Source organism: Procambarus clarkii, chromosome 15 (assembly GCF_040958095.1).
Source record: "Procambarus clarkii isolate CNS0578487 chromosome 15, FALCON_Pclarkii_2.0, whole genome shotgun sequence".
NCBI lineage: Eukaryota > Metazoa > Arthropoda > Malacostraca > Decapoda > Cambaridae > Procambarus > Procambarus clarkii.
The window spans coordinates 3,264,253-3,280,078 of NC_091164.1; the positions used below are offsets into that span (position 1 = coordinate 3,264,253).

At 40.8% G+C, this 15,826-nt stretch overlaps 1 protein-coding gene across 6 annotated transcripts in view; it reads left to right on the forward strand.

Moving 5' to 3' along the window:
• The window catches only part of LOC123759043 (uncharacterized), a 136,799-nt gene that overhangs the window by 106,983 nt on the left and 13,990 nt on the right, over positions 1–15,826 (forward strand). For all 6 annotated transcript variants that reach the window (XM_069324882.1, XM_069324883.1, XM_045743793.2 and 3 more), the window contains exons 3-6: positions 8,893–9,024; positions 12,240–12,370; positions 14,546–14,701; positions 15,601–15,737. In XM_069324882.1, coding sequence (XP_069180983.1) covers positions 8,893–9,024; positions 12,240–12,370; positions 14,546–14,701; positions 15,601–15,737 — 556 coding nt within the window. The remainder of the gene's footprint in view (positions 1–8,892; positions 9,025–12,239; positions 12,371–14,545; positions 14,702–15,600; positions 15,738–15,826) is intronic.

Genomic DNA, 15,826 nt, shown 5'->3' on the forward strand with positions numbered 1-15,826 from the left:
AGACAGAGAAGGAAAGCCGGTAGCCAGGAAGACAGACCAGAATCGGACTTCGTTTGTGCTCGGTGTGGGATGGACTGCCACTCTGGGATTGGCCTCATCAGTCACACCAGACGCTGCACCACGATTGACAACTAGGGCGTAACTCCATAGTCTCCCGAGACTGAAGGATATAGACTACTTGTCCTAAGTTCAAAACAAAGCTCACTTGCGGTGTTGCGCCTCAACTTGGACTACAACAGATGGAACATTCGCTCATGTTTTAATTTTATCAAGAATTTAGTCAAATACGGAGAGTACAGTACGAGTGTCTTCAGTGTGTGTCAACACTTAACATTCAGAATGCAAATAAATGTATGAACTTGAACAAATCCACAAGGGCCGTGACGAAAGTGGATTTGTTCATTTGATGCATCACGTTAGTCAGATCTCTGTGTGTTATGAACTTAAAGCCGCCGTGAACCCAACTGGGGGTGTGAACAAGCCATGAACAACATGCCAGTGCGCTTAAAAAAAATAACTGGCACATTGGGAGATTTTTGTTTTAGATTTGAAAGTTTCTTGTTATGTACACGTTTGATGTAGTAGCATGTTAAAAGTACTATCATGGGTGGTTATCTTGAGGTTATCTTGAGATGATTTCGGGGCTTTAGTGTCCCCGCGGCCCGGTCCTCGACCAGGCCTCCACCCCCAGGAAGCAGCCCGTGACAGCTGACTAACTCCCAGGTACCTATTTACTGCTAGGTAACAGGGGCATTCAGGGTGAAAGAAACTTTTGCCCATTTGTTTCTGCCTCGTGCGGGAATCGAACCCGCGCCACAGAATTACGAGTCCTGCGCGCTATCCACCAGGCTACGAGGCCCTTGGGTGGAGTAGTGTTGCAAATTAACTGCCTTACTGAAGGCTGTACAAGTTACTTCGGGGCTTTAAAGTGCTTTGTTTTGATCTATTAAACGCAGAATAACTACACATGAAATAAGAAATAATTGCTGAAGTGCTTTCAACCTTTTCAGAACTTGCTGTTCGACCTGACGAGGTCGAACGCGCTCCAGCTATTATTTCGCATTTGATTATTCCACATACACATATTAATCATTATATATATATATATATATATATATATATATATATATATATATATATATATATATATATATATATATATATATATATATATATATATATATATATATAGTCTTGTTATATCATAAATAGTTGACGAAGCGGGCCAACAAGTCTCCATACAAGACAGTTTACATCAGGGGGGAGCCAGTCACACAGTTACTAATCCCACTCCACACCCAGCCAACTGGGGCGGCGAGGCTCTATGGACACCATCTTGCTTTTGTTGTGGCCAAAAATGAGTGGGAGAGTGTGTGTGTGTTGGGGGGGGGGGGGTAGTGTCTGGGAGGAAGCGTGCCTGGGAGTGGCACTGCTAACCTTGTTGTTAGAGGGGGGGGGGGGACGCTGGTTAATAACCCCGCCGCCCACCTCCACTGCCTCAGTGGGTGCTTTCGCCTCCTCCTACGCTCTCCATGCCCAGTCACGCCTTCTACTAAATCATTTTTCTTCTTGGAGGGCAGCTCACCTTCCAACGCCCCGGCTCGCCAAGCTTCCTACACACCTCCATCTCAACCCCGTCCGCTACAATTCCTCCCCACATTAGGGCTCGCAAAAACAGTTACTCCCCCTATCACACCCGCGGCCCCCCCCCACCCCACAACCCCAACCCCACAACAGATAGGATTAGGAATATTTAAGTTTGATTTTAAGCTTTAGTGTTTTTTGGGGGGTGGGGAGGCTCTTATAAAGCGAATAGTACCAAATTCGACGTCTGTGGATACCTGGTTGATGGGGTTCTGGGAGTTCTTCTACTCCCCAAGCCCGGCCCGAGGCCAGGCTTGACTTGTGAGAGTTTGGTCCACTAGGCTGTTGCTTGGAACGCCCCGCAGGCCCACATACCCACCACAGCCCGGTTGGTCGGTTGCACCCTCCACCCCTCCGGCACTCCTTGGAGAAAATGATCTAGTTTTCTCTTGAAGATGTCCATGGTTGTTCCGGCATGTCGTATGGATTAAGATGGACAAATCTTAACGTCCATCACGTCTATGTATGTACGACGATCCACACAGATGCCCCCGCCTATCTTCGCCTGGAATAATTCCAAGGGGCCTGACAGCTGAGTGGACAGCGCTCGGGATTCGTAGTCCTAAGGTTCCGGGTTCGATTCCCGGTGGATGCGGAAACAAATGGGCAGAGTTTATTTCACCCTGATGCCCTGTTCAGCTAGCAGTAAATAGGTACCTTGGAGTTAGACAGCTGCTACGGGCTGCTTCCTGGGGGATGTGTAACAAAAAGCAGGCCTGGTCGAGGACCGGGCCGCGGGGGCGCTAAGCCCCGAAATCTTAAGATAACCCATCGTTATTTTTCCATAAGTGACTAGGTATTGTTACAACCAATGACCACCTTCCCCCCCCCCACCCTATAGGTGATCCTCTTTTACCCGGCCCCCTGGGCCCTCCGCCCCCTGGGCCCTCAGGGACTGAGATCTTGCAGGTGTCTCAGTGGAGGAGCGTCAACTTGATTGCTCTCCTTCCTGCCGGAAGTCCTTATTCCTGCGTGTACATTTAGCTTCCATATCATAAATTTGTATTAGTCTATAATAAAACACTTTATTGTATTATAGACAGCGCTCGTGGACATTATAAAGCATTACAGCATACTGTCAGTTGTATTGGCTGCCTGTTTACTCAGTGTAATGCATTGTTGCTACGTCAGCATGCATGCTGCACGTTATTAAACAATACAATTTCAATAGCAGTTCAATTTGCGCATCGGGTTTCAAAACCCTTTTAAATACGTTAATATATTGTGTGTTGCCCGTCCGGTAATATTTTCAGCTTCTAGTATATTCTAGACCATAGGTTTTGACCCTGTGGCGTCACAACTGAGGGAGGATTTACCGAGGTGTCCGCTGGCTGAGGGGTGGTCACTATATCCGGTGTGTACCCACCTATGTACTCAATGTCCTCGAAACCATTAACCAGTTAATGGCTCTATCCGTTCCTATTTTCGTTATAAGATTACTCAATGTTTGAAGGACGTATGGGGTCAATAATATCCAGGGTCTTGTAAAAAGTGCGGGACCAAGCAGGCTGTTGTGGATATGTGGGCCTGCGGGCCGCTCCAAGCAACAAACAGCCTGTTGGACCAAGTTATCACAAGTCGAGCCTGGCCTCAGGCCAGGCTCGGGGAGTAGAACAACTCCCGAAACACACACCAGGTATATTCCAGGTATCCCAGTAATAGTGGCACTGGTTCAGTGTCTGTTACTGGTTCAATTAGGATATAAACGGCTCCGTCACTGCCATTGCTCGAATAGGACGGTACACTGAAGTTTAATGTAATTGAAACAGCCCTAAAATTCAAATATCAAATTTGAATATTTGAATTTGATTTGTTGGCGGTTATCTGACTCCATCTGTGATTGGAGGCGGTTTACTCTTTTTGTATTTTTTGTGACGTTTTTGTGACCCTGGATATTATTATATTCCTTCAACAATTATTTAATTTCATGTTACAGCTGTAAACATTATAACCAAATTCCCATGGGGATGCGACTCCCTTGATTTATATATGTAAAAAAAAAACACATCAACATATAATGGAGTTATATATGTACATATTTACCCATGTATTTGATTATAGTTTAGGTGGCGCCAGTAGAAACCTCAGTCATGCTCTGCGCACAGTTTCACTGATCAATTGGAAGATTAGTTTTCTTGTATGGTGGCGTGTTAGGCGAATGGGAAGCTGTCGCACTCACTCACTCACTCACTCACTCACTCACTCACTCACTCACTCACTCACTCACTCACTCACTCACTCACTCACTCTCACACACACACACACACACACACACACACACACACACACACACACACACACACACACACACACACACACACACACACACTCACACTCACACTCACACTCACACACACTCACACACACTCACATGACTTACAGTGTAATCACCACATTCTCCAATGACTCGCCACTACTTTTTCGTTCAAGGTCACAGTTGTATCCACACACACACACACACACACACACACACACACACACACACACACACACACACACACACACACACACACACACACACACACACACACACAATTGTAAATCTGACCTGGATGAGATATCCAGCTATCTTAAACGCACGAGGCTTTGGCGTACGCGCGCGCGTGTATTTTTACCATGTGGGATGTTGTTTTTAGAAATACATAGTGAGGTCATGATGAGTGTACGAATGTTGCATCTCTGTGGTAGGTGCTGGTGGTGGAACTGGCGGAGTTCCATGGCAACGCCTTATAGGCGAGAGAGGGCGTGGGTGGACCTTCCTCTGACTTGGGGGATTTGTAGCCTAGTCACAGAGTCTGCAGACCTCATGGTAAACACATAAAAGCGAGATACTGGAATTGAGCGCGTGAGAGTTGGGGAAAGGGGGAGGGGAAGAGGTAGTAAGCAGACAGACAGGCAGTTTGGGGGGTAGAAATAGCCTAAGCTACTCTATCCCTTTGAGATGTATTTTTTTCTTGTCTCAATAAACATACTTGAAAACAGGCAGGGCGGTAAAAGAGAGGGCGAGATAACTCCCAGAGGCCAGATTCACGAACCAGTTACACAAGTACTTACGAACGTGTACATCTTTCCTCAATCTTTGATGGCTTTGGTTACATTTATTAAACAGTTTACAAGTATGAAAACTTGGCAATCAACTGTTGTTATTGTTATAAACAGCCTCCTGGTGCTTCGGAGCTCATTAACTGTTTAATAAATGTAAACAAAGCCGCCAAAGATTGAGAAAAGATGAACAGGTTCGTAAGTGTTTGCGTCATGTCTTCGTGAATCTAGCCCCAGGTCTGCCGACAATTGAAAGGTGTACCCACTGCACGTGTTTTGGGTTCAAAATTTCACTAAAAACACTCAAATGTTATATAATTTCAAAGGAACTGAAGTCACTGTACACTAGAACACTTGCGCGCCGAGTGGTTATCCTTGAGCGATGTTGGTTATAGAGGCAGTGTCCTTCGGCTCGGGATATAAAGTATTCAATGTGTGCGCCACTTTTCCATGTATAGCCAGGACTAACTATAACAATTTTCGATATAATGTATTTATGTATTGCGTTTGCTGCGTATGTAACATGCATTTATGTATCTAACCCCATTTCAAAGTTTATTTGCTTTAAAGTCGTATTATCTTTCAAAACATAAGTTTGTCTCAAGTCAAGCAAGTTACATTCAACAGAGCACAGGACGCTAATCGTTCACAGCTACATTTTAATAATATAAATACATCTTTCTCAACCTGTCCTTCGCTTCACATTTGAAGTTTAGGGTACAAATTTCTTTGGTGTCTACGGCTTCACACAGGGAGAGAATAATAGGCACTCCAGGAAGTCTTGTAAGCTTGCGCACGCGCGCGTGCGTGTGTGTGTGTGTGTGTGTGTGTGTGTGTGTGTGTGTGTGTGTGTGTGTGTGTGTGTGTGTGTGTGTGTGTGTTCCAAGGCGTTGCCAAAACTGGAGTGTGTGTGTGTGTGTGTTCCAAGGCGTTGCCAAAACTGGAGTGTGTGTGTGTGTGTGTTCCAAGGCGTTGCCAAAACTGGAGTGTGTGTGTGTGTGTGTTCCAAGGCGTTGCCAAAACTGGAGTGTGTGTGTGTGTGTGTGTGTGTGTGTGTGTGTGTGTGTGTGTGTGTGTGTGTGTGTGTGTGTGTGTGTGTGTGTGTGTGGGAGTGGTGGCTGGTCCAACATCAAAGCAAATTCTAGTTATTAACAGCACTGCATCGTCACCAGTGCCTCGGGGTCACTGTCTGACGGAGGTTCTGAAGCGTAAGCCATGTGCTTGCTGTAAACAGGTGCTATTAAACCTTTTTGGAGAAGGGCAAAATATCGCGTGCTATTATTATAACAGTTTACACTCACAATATACTTTGTTCATTCAGTTATAAAAGTGAGCTGTCAGCTGTACGCTAGGATGGGCGGTCAGTTATTCAGACTGATACAGTTAGTTACTCCTGGATTGTCAACTGGTGTGTGTAATTTTTGGTGTAACGAGATAAATGAATGCTTTCACCCAGCGTTCAATGTTCTTACATTCTTAAACATGTAAGTGACTAGTATCGCCGATCTGTGATACTAGTGGTAGACGGAACGTTCATAAGACTGTTTATTGTTGGGTTAAAGCACAGTATTAGGTCAGATATCTTTGTATCATATCTACGTAGACAGATATCCAGTAGTACACAATTATGTATCTCGCAGATCAGCAAGTGACGTCACTAAGTTAGTTTTAGATACAGACAAAAAACTGTTTTGAGCACTGTATCAGTAACATCAATTGAAAATTGATTTTGTATTTAAGAAAGCGTGTGTTTGAGACGCTAGTGGTTGTTGCTATAGATTACTGGGCGGACCCACACACACAACAGCTTGCAGAAATGAACACAAAAAGAACGGCATTTATCCTAAAATATAATCATTTTCGACCTTCAGTAGTAATTCTTTTAGTCGAGAGGTAATGTTAAAATAAGACAATGTAACAAAGACAAATCATTTCATAATCACAATTAGGTGGAGGCAAATCAGGACTGCAAATCAGAACTTTTGTAGCTCTGATTTGTTGTAATTGTTATGTTTTGAAAGAGCAGGAAATATTATATATTAGTTTTCACCGCTACCATTCTTGGTCCACCCCTGAGAGTTTACAGGGCTCCCGTCCCCTGTGTTCTCACCGCAGGGAAGCTTTTGCTCTGTAGACAGAAGGTTTAAACAAATTTATCAGAATATCTTTCCTTACAGGATAACCGCAGTGTTACAGTATAAATAGGTGATTCGACGGTTTTCATTCCACTCTATATACAGCCAAAGCCGTCTTGTAAAGTCTTAGGGTGCAGTAATAAAGTACATATCCACTGGTATATTTTCATACACTGAAGTCTAGAATGTTGCATTAATAGTTTATAAACATCGATCGTATTTCACTATGCAAGATTTTGTTTGTTGTTTGTGGGTGATTGATTAGAAGGCGGAGATGCATGGCAAGTTGCCCCGTGTTTTTTGTTGTTTTTTTATAGTTAGACAGGTTAAATGATACTTGTGTGACGGGACGATAGCCACGTGTGTAAATGGAGTTAGCTGACTCGCCCCAAGGTCGCCCGGGCACAAGCTTCAGACCCCCCTTGCATGGCTGCTGCACTGCATCATTAATTCCATCTACTTTAAACAGGCCAATTGACATTCCTATTTGATTTCTTGCACTTATGCATGTAATTGGAAGTAGTTGAGCAAAAAGTGCGATCAATTTTGTAATTTACCTAAGCAGTCTGGCCGTGGGTAATAGGTTGCTTACTATAATATTACTGGGTCAGCTATATCGAGATATTAAAAAGCTGTAAGAAAGTTTCCTAAAGGTAAAGGTTTGCTTTGAGTGCATACAAGACGAAAACGGCTTGGCAGCTTGAGCTATAAATCAGTGAATATTCTGACCCTCTTCACCAGGCCTATTATCACTGTCCCAGCCATCTTCCCTCATGATTAACGACAAGACCACAGCCAGCCTCCTGTAGATGTGCGTCTCCATTCTATAGTGGCGTAATATTAAAGTAACCGTCACCACAGTACACCTTACAGAATGATTGAACAGGCTAGCCTATCCATTTCAGTTTTAACTTTCAATGATGTATTCTCTACTGGGACCATTTGTTGAAATACACCTTTGCCTGGTATACAACAGCCAAAGTTAAAACTTGGCTCCAATCAGCACGTTGCAAGCGGATGACCGATGTGCAGTGTTTGCAATATTTACAATTAATAAGCAGGTCGTAAGCTTAAGTTGTATTTCAGCTTCAGTATGTATCCTATCTATTCCATGGCAAACTGACCTGAGCACCAAAACTCCCACACAAGGTAGAGACAAAATTAAAAGACGAGGGATATGTGGCGAATGGTGGAAGAGCTCAAAATGAACAGATCAACAGTAAAAGGTTAAGAATATTTACTGTGATGTAGTCATTGCGCGAATTCGCCTTGGCTATAGACACATCTGGCAGGTTAGTGAGGCTGAGCCGCTACCAGAATACTCAGATTGTAAACTCTGTGATAAACCTTTAATGCATTCACTAGAACACTATATTGATGAATGTGAAACCGTAAAGGACTTTAGACCTCCTGGCCTCTTGTACCACCAACTGTGTAACTATTTTATTGACTCAGGTGTTCTGGACGACATCCTAACAATTTACCCAAAATTTGCTTGTCCATTTTAAAGAATGAAGAACAATTTTTATTTATATTACTTCTAAGCTGCATCACTTATGAACCCATCCCTGCCCTTGTGTGGCAGTGCACAATAGAAAGTTGTTTTCACATCTCCATACATTAAAACATTGATTGTAATCATGATATATATGTGCTTCAGCCTACAGTTTAGACCTATTGTCTTATGTATGACCCTCTGTCCTGCGTGACAGTGAATACTAGCATTATCCTCACTTTAATAAGACTATCAAAATCCTCAGATTATGCAAAATTGTAATTAATTTTGTCAATAAAGATGTTAATAATAAATAACTTTAAATGAACAGGTTATCTACCAAAAAAAATTGATAAACTTGAATGGGATTATTTGATCTTCATTTTTATGTTCCCAAGACCCACACATGCGTCCATGCACTGTGAAAACGTCTTTATAAACCATAAGATTTATCATTTTTTGTTTTCCTTTAAAGTATTGTATAAATTTTTAAGACAGTCACAAGAATTACAAAACAAGCAATTAGAAATATGTGAAACCGGAAGTATTTAATTAAATTAGTGTATTCCCTTGCAGAAACTTGGGGTGCTGCAAAAAACAGTGGAGGAAGTGAGTGGACGCCTTCAGGAAGCAGAGAAGACTGCCGAGTCCTGGGGACCTGTGTCCCAAGACCCTAACCTCGCTGATCAACATGCTCACAATGTCAGGGTTAGTGTTCCAAAACTAGCATTTCCTTTCCCAAATACATCTGCAAGAGTTTGTCAGTTCCTACTATCAATGACTTAGTTATTACATATTTTAAAAGTTGGGTTACAGTAAACTAATATACAGCAATTTTATTAAATTGTATATATGAATTAACATCTTAGGAATGCCTCATTACATGTTATTATGTAATTTTCTTTGTAATTAGTTGTATGCACATTTGTAGAGTGTTGTATTATCTATGTTATGCTTATTTTTCCTTGTGCCATTTACATGGCTAATGTATTAAGAAAAGCGTTGAATGCAATGAAGCGCCCCATTCTGGGCAGCTTCAGCAGCTCCTGGTGCATTGGCTATGGTATCAGCGATATCTGTAAAACTACCTGGACTTGCAAAGACTTATTGAACACTAGGGCCAGAGACTGGCATGCCTACAGAGGCAGCATGGGGGGAGCCAAGATTGTACCTGTAAAACCACACAGAAAGTACTGAACAGGTGAAACAAAACCATGTATAATATTTTTATTTGAAAGAGAGTAAAGGAAAAAAAAAGGGAGTTACCCAGAGACATTATCACCTCATAAAATACTCAGGGTGGGAGCAAATAAGGACTATTTAGCATAGGTATTATGCACACAAGAGGACACAGATGGAAACTTATGTATCCAAGCAAGTCACAAAGACATTCTGATTGAAAAAATGATTTCTAGTGAACAAATGGAATGTACTAAGAAGTGAGGAGGTGAAGGCAGATGCCAAACACAACTTCAAATTTAGGTATGACATAGCCCTAATAGGCTCTGGAACCTATACATCTGTTGATTAGGGTAAAGAGGCTAGACTCTAGAGCCATAGCTCATACTCCAAAAATACAACTACAATATGTGGGAAGGTAAACCTCCCTCAACCCTTCCAAGACGAACCCGATTACCACAGGAAAGAATGGTGGAAATGGGAAGCTACTAAGGGCTACCTCACAGTAAAGAGTTTTATTAGATTAAATGCTCTTCTTGGCTAGCCATCAGTAGCTCCAGGTTATACTACCAATGGCACCTCAAGGAGGAATTAGTATTTGGCTAAGCAAATTAAGGAACAAAGATTGTGGGGCTCACCCATGGGGTGAGAAGACTTGAAACTCAGAACTCGCAGAAGGAAGACCTCAACAACTGGAATGGCCATGCAGACTCGGTGTGGATACAAAATATCCAACAGGTAAAGAGTAACCATCACCATCAGACAGCTAAAAACCTCAATCCCAAAATTAGCTATAAACATACTGATACTGTATTATCAAAGAAAGCAGTAATACCATCTGTGTATATCCTGAATACACGGATACACATGGATGGTTTGCTTTAGCCAGCCCAAACACACAACTTTGATCAAGTCTTCCTTTGGAACCAAGCACAAGGGATATGGGCCCTGTTCCAAAGGTCTGGAAGTGTGTCTAGTAGGCCTATAGAACAGCACAGTGGCAACTGGACAGAAAGCATGATGCCCTTTGGACTGGCCAAACCATGCATCCACCAGCAGATAACTTTTTCTTGACCATAATGAACAAAGAAAGCTGAAAATGGAGGAAGTGATTCCCATAATCTTAGAAACAAAACATCTTACAGCAAAGAGCATGAAGTTCATAAACTTGACTACCAGAAACCAGAGTCAATAAGAACACTGTTTTGTAAAAGATATAATCAGCTGTGGGGAATATGAAGCTAAGGGAAAGAGAAAAAGGAAAGAACAGGATCAGGCAGGCTCCAATTCAACGGGAGCTGGTCGGAGGTAAGAAAAGCCCAGGATAACTTGAGGAAAGGGGTACAGTATATTATTGTCGCTGTAAAACTACACAGAAAGTACTGAAGAGGTGAAACAAAACAATGTACAATATCTTTATTTGCAAGAGAGAAAAGACAGAAAAAAAGGGACTCGGTAGTTTGAACGTCTAAAAAAAACCATGAGCACACCATCAGGTTACCCAGAGACCAGAGGGGTATTTGAGGATTTACCCCAAATCCAGGGGTAAATTGACTGGATTCAAACCTGGCCCCAGGCCGAGCTTGGGGATTAGAACAACTCCCAGAACCCCATCCAGGTACAATCCCAGGTATTGATCATGAGACTGTGCTTCACAAAGAGCCAAGACAGAAAGGACATGACCACTGGCACGAGGACAACTACAAAGAGGAAGCAAAAGTTGGAAGGACCACAAAGCTACCTCATACCTGTAATAGCACAAGGAAGGATGTAGATATATGACAAAAAAGAACTGTCACCTGATCCCCTCAATGGTGGCAATATAAAAAACTCAAAACTCCAGAATTGAACAATCTAGGCAAGTTATCAATAATCTGGAGGAGGCATAGTCCCGGGATTGGAAGACGGTGTGTAAGAAAGGTTGGGAACCAGGGATGAACTTGCCAAGAGAACCAGTAGAATGATGTGGCCCAGAGATATCAAACTGGATCAACACAGCGAGAAGCTGGACTGGTCCAAGTGAAAAGCATCCACCACACCTACCTTGCAATTGGAAAAGGGAGTCACATTAAGAGGCAATTAATGGTTTCATGCCGAAGGGAAGAGATTCATCTTCTGATCGGCGAATGTCTTGCAAATCCAATTTCAATCACTTACTCCATCAAAATTAGACAGATTCAGAAGAGGGGTGATCATGAGAACATTAAGCAACCTGCCTTCAACCAAATTTGATTAGACATGAAGACTATTTAGGCAAAGTTCAGGTGACCTAAAAGGCTTTCAATATCTCAACAGGAAAGAGGAGGATCTCTTGACACTAACCAAAGATGCAGACATTACCCACCTTAAACCCCAGCTAATTCCTGAACTGTGAGAATATTAAACCATGCCAGAAACGATCCTGCAGATCCAAGAAAAGGAGCCAACACTAAATCAAAACCACCTGGTGGACTAAGAAAAAGAGTACTGTACTCACATCCAGAAATTTGGCGGTTTCAAGATCAACTGAAGAAAATTTAATATACTGTAGTTTTGAAAACAAATCATACACAAGCTCAGATTAGGACAAATCTTAAATGCACTTTTATTTTTTACCATAACATGAGGTGCTTTGTACTCTAATTATTGCAAAACTACTTTATAATGTATTCTTCCTATTATTAAAGCATAGGATTGTTAGAGGATCAAATAAATCAATTACAAATGCAGACTTTGAAACTAACAATAGATAATTTTGCCTGTAGAAATTCCGTGAGGGCCTGGCTGACTTACAACGGGGAGTTGATGATGTTAATGATCAAGCCGCCCGATTTTCTGCTCACAATGTACCTCTCACTCCAGCAAACTCTGCCAGACTTCATGACCTCAATAACAGGTAACAGTTGCATAGAATAGTTATTTTAAGCATTGGTGTAATGACAGTGCAGTACAATACATATAGTGTTTAGCAAAATAAAATAGTACTGTACTGTAGTTGTATGAATAAAATTACAAAATTTAGTTTATGTAAATAACTGTTTAATATTAGGTTAATTCACCCCTTCCACTTATGTCATATATATGAGGTGCAGGTTGGTTTTACTCAATTATGTGCTTGTAAAGATTTAGCTGCAGCATCTGCATTATGACACAGACTTGTTACATAACTTCTAGGGTTGTGTGTGTGTAATTTCTCTACCAAAGTTTGCCGTACTCTGTCATAAACTTTTTTCAAGTCCACATATTATATGTGGACTTCAAAAACATATATTATATGTGGAAATATATATATATTTCCATTATTATATCATTTTACATGCTCTGTACATCCGAATATTTTCTAATGCTTTTACTACAATGCTTGTCAGTGATACAGCTCATAGTTAAGTGGGTCTTCCCCGTTTCCATTTTTATGGATTGGAACTACAGTATACCTTTTTCTGTCAGCTAGGTTTTCCTGTTTGGAAGGATTTTGTTAGATAATCTGTAGGGGTGCTAATCTCACATGCATAATCCCTTACTACCCAAGGTGAAACTCCATCTGGTTCAACTGTTTTATTTTTGTTTAGCTCCCTGAGCAGTGTTTTCTTCCTGAGAAAGCCTTGAAAACCCCAATGAGGCCAAGGGATGCTAGCTACCTAGTGCAATACACAGGCAAGCAAACTTGCAAGTTGCAAGGGAAGCATCTTTACAGAACAAACACCAATTCTCAACCTGAACCATTAGGTGAGAAAAGGCATAATTAGTCCTGGAAAAGAATGACACTGCAACCCAAGTGCACCTTTGAAGAAAACTCAAAGCGTCTATCCACATAAGAAGCAGAGCAGAGCAGAGCAGAGCAAAGCATGATTTGAAGCAAGTACTAGTAAAATTATACACTGCCAATGAAAAGGTTCCCATTGCAGGAAACGAGTAGATCATGCCCAGGGACGTATTGATTCCAGAGGAGTCAGCCCTTAGAGGAGGAAGTACACGCCTTCAGATCAGTTGGGGCAGGGCAAATGTAAGCCAACTACCAAGGGAACCCTGACACAAAATCATATTGATTCAATAAAGTACTGTATGTTACGATGTAGGCAACATAAAATACAATTATGGTGCAGAACAAGAAACGGTAATATGTTAAGGCTATGGATAACCAAAACCACTAAACTTGTGCATGAAGCAGTTGGAGGGGGCTGGTTAGAGGCAGTTGGCATTCAAGGCAAGAAGAAGCTATAGTACTATATATAATATTGTATAATTAATATATTTTCATAATATATGGATGGTCAAGTTACTCCAGTTAATAAATTGATCAGATTATACCATATTGTAAATGTTATTTTGTGTTTCCTTGGTTTTTCAGCTCATAGGGGCACTTATTAATTTCACTCAGTCACAGGTAAACACTTGGATCATTTCAGTGACATCACTATCTGTATAAACTTCAAAGCCAAGGAAGAAAAGGGAATTATCAAGGGAAAGCACCAAAACATTATGATTATATATCACTTAGAAGGGGGTTATATAGCAATAAGGATTTGGGATGGGATGGGGAAAATGAATGGGGCCAAACCACTTGGGCTGGATAGTAGAGTGACAATCTTGCTTCATGCAGGTCGGCGTTCAATCCTCGACTGTCCGAGTGGTTGGGCACCATTCTTTTTCCACCGTCCCATTCCAAATCCATATTGACCCCTTCCAAATGCTATATAGTTATAATGACTTGGCATTTTCCTCTGATAATTCCCTTCCCTTAATTGGATTTGAAGTTTTTACAGATAGTGATATCACTGAAATGATCCTAGTGTTTATCTGCAAGTGAGTGAAACTAATAAGTGCCCTTATGAGCTGAAAATTAGGAATGTTCTAAGTCCACTATGGGCTCACCATAGCCTGTGCTACGTGGAACGTTTGTTCCGAGTAGCTGAATCTAAAAACAACAACAACATAGGCATGTTTTTTGACAATACAATAGTGTACAATATGTATTTTGATACATGTACATTTTAAAATATGCTTATTTTTATGAATTATATTATTAATAGCACGCTACCTATTCTTAGATTATACTGTTTTATCATTGTAGATGGAAGACATTGGAGACAACGGTGAATGACAGGTGGCGTCAGGTGGCCGGCCGGTCACGGGAGGTGACGCCACTCACTCCGGCCCAACTGGCATCGTCAGTCTCTCCTCCCTGGGAGAGAGCTACCACCAGCAACAAAGTGCCTTATTACATCAAGTGAGTTATTACTAATTACATTATGATCAAATAATTATTTTTGACAATGATGATAGAAACAGAGAATAAAAGTACAAAGTAGCCAGTTCAGTAGTGATAGTTTTCCATGAGTTTTTCTGAAGGAAAATATTAGTTTTCTTTATATAAATATGCTGCTATTACTGAATGGAGAACTATATTAAAGCAATTTACATTATAATTTCCTGCTATCAAACCTCTTTGTCTTATTAATATCGGCTTGTAAAGATGTTTGTGAATGCATATAAACTACCCAGGAAATGCCTGGGTTAATACCATACTGGCTTGGAAATAAGAGTAGATGATATGGATATGATAAGAATGTTCTTTCTTATGAAAATGTAAGAACTGTTGTATATACAAATAAAAATAAATATGCGGTAACATAATACCATAGATGTAGGAGAGCTAGATTCGTATGTAGGTTACAATTACAGTACTGTATACTGTATATAAATGAGTTTAGATGGGAGCTGCTTTAAAAAAAAAAATTATTTATGTACAAGATGTCTTACATTCTTATATGTGGACCAGTAGGTCCTCTGCAACTTTTTATTCTTTATTTTTGGTGCTGCAAGAATGCTAAAATGTGTCCATATGATTATATTTTATTTATTAATTTTCCTTTAATTGTTCTTGGCGAGCTATGAAGACTAAATTCTTATCTGGTAAATATTAAAAAAAAATATTCTTTATTGGCAATTTGTACTTAGTCTTAAGATGCTGGTAAGTAATGTACAGTACTGTATATGCAAATTCTTATAAAAAAATTTATACAGTACAGTACTCTTACTATACATCATTAATGTACTAATTGTATAGCTATTTCTTTTTATCATAGCACCGTAGAGATCTTTTATAACCAATTCAAAATCTTTCAGCCATGACCAGGAAAGTACCCACTGGGACCATCCTATAATGATGGACTTACTAGACTCGCTCACAGAGTTCAACCATATCAAGTTCTCAGCTTACCGTACAGCCACTAAACTTCGGATGCTACAAAAGAAACTAGCATGTAAGTTCATTTTTATAGTTATATGAATAGTGAATAACGTTAATGTGGCAAATATAGCATGGGCACAATATATATATATATATATATAT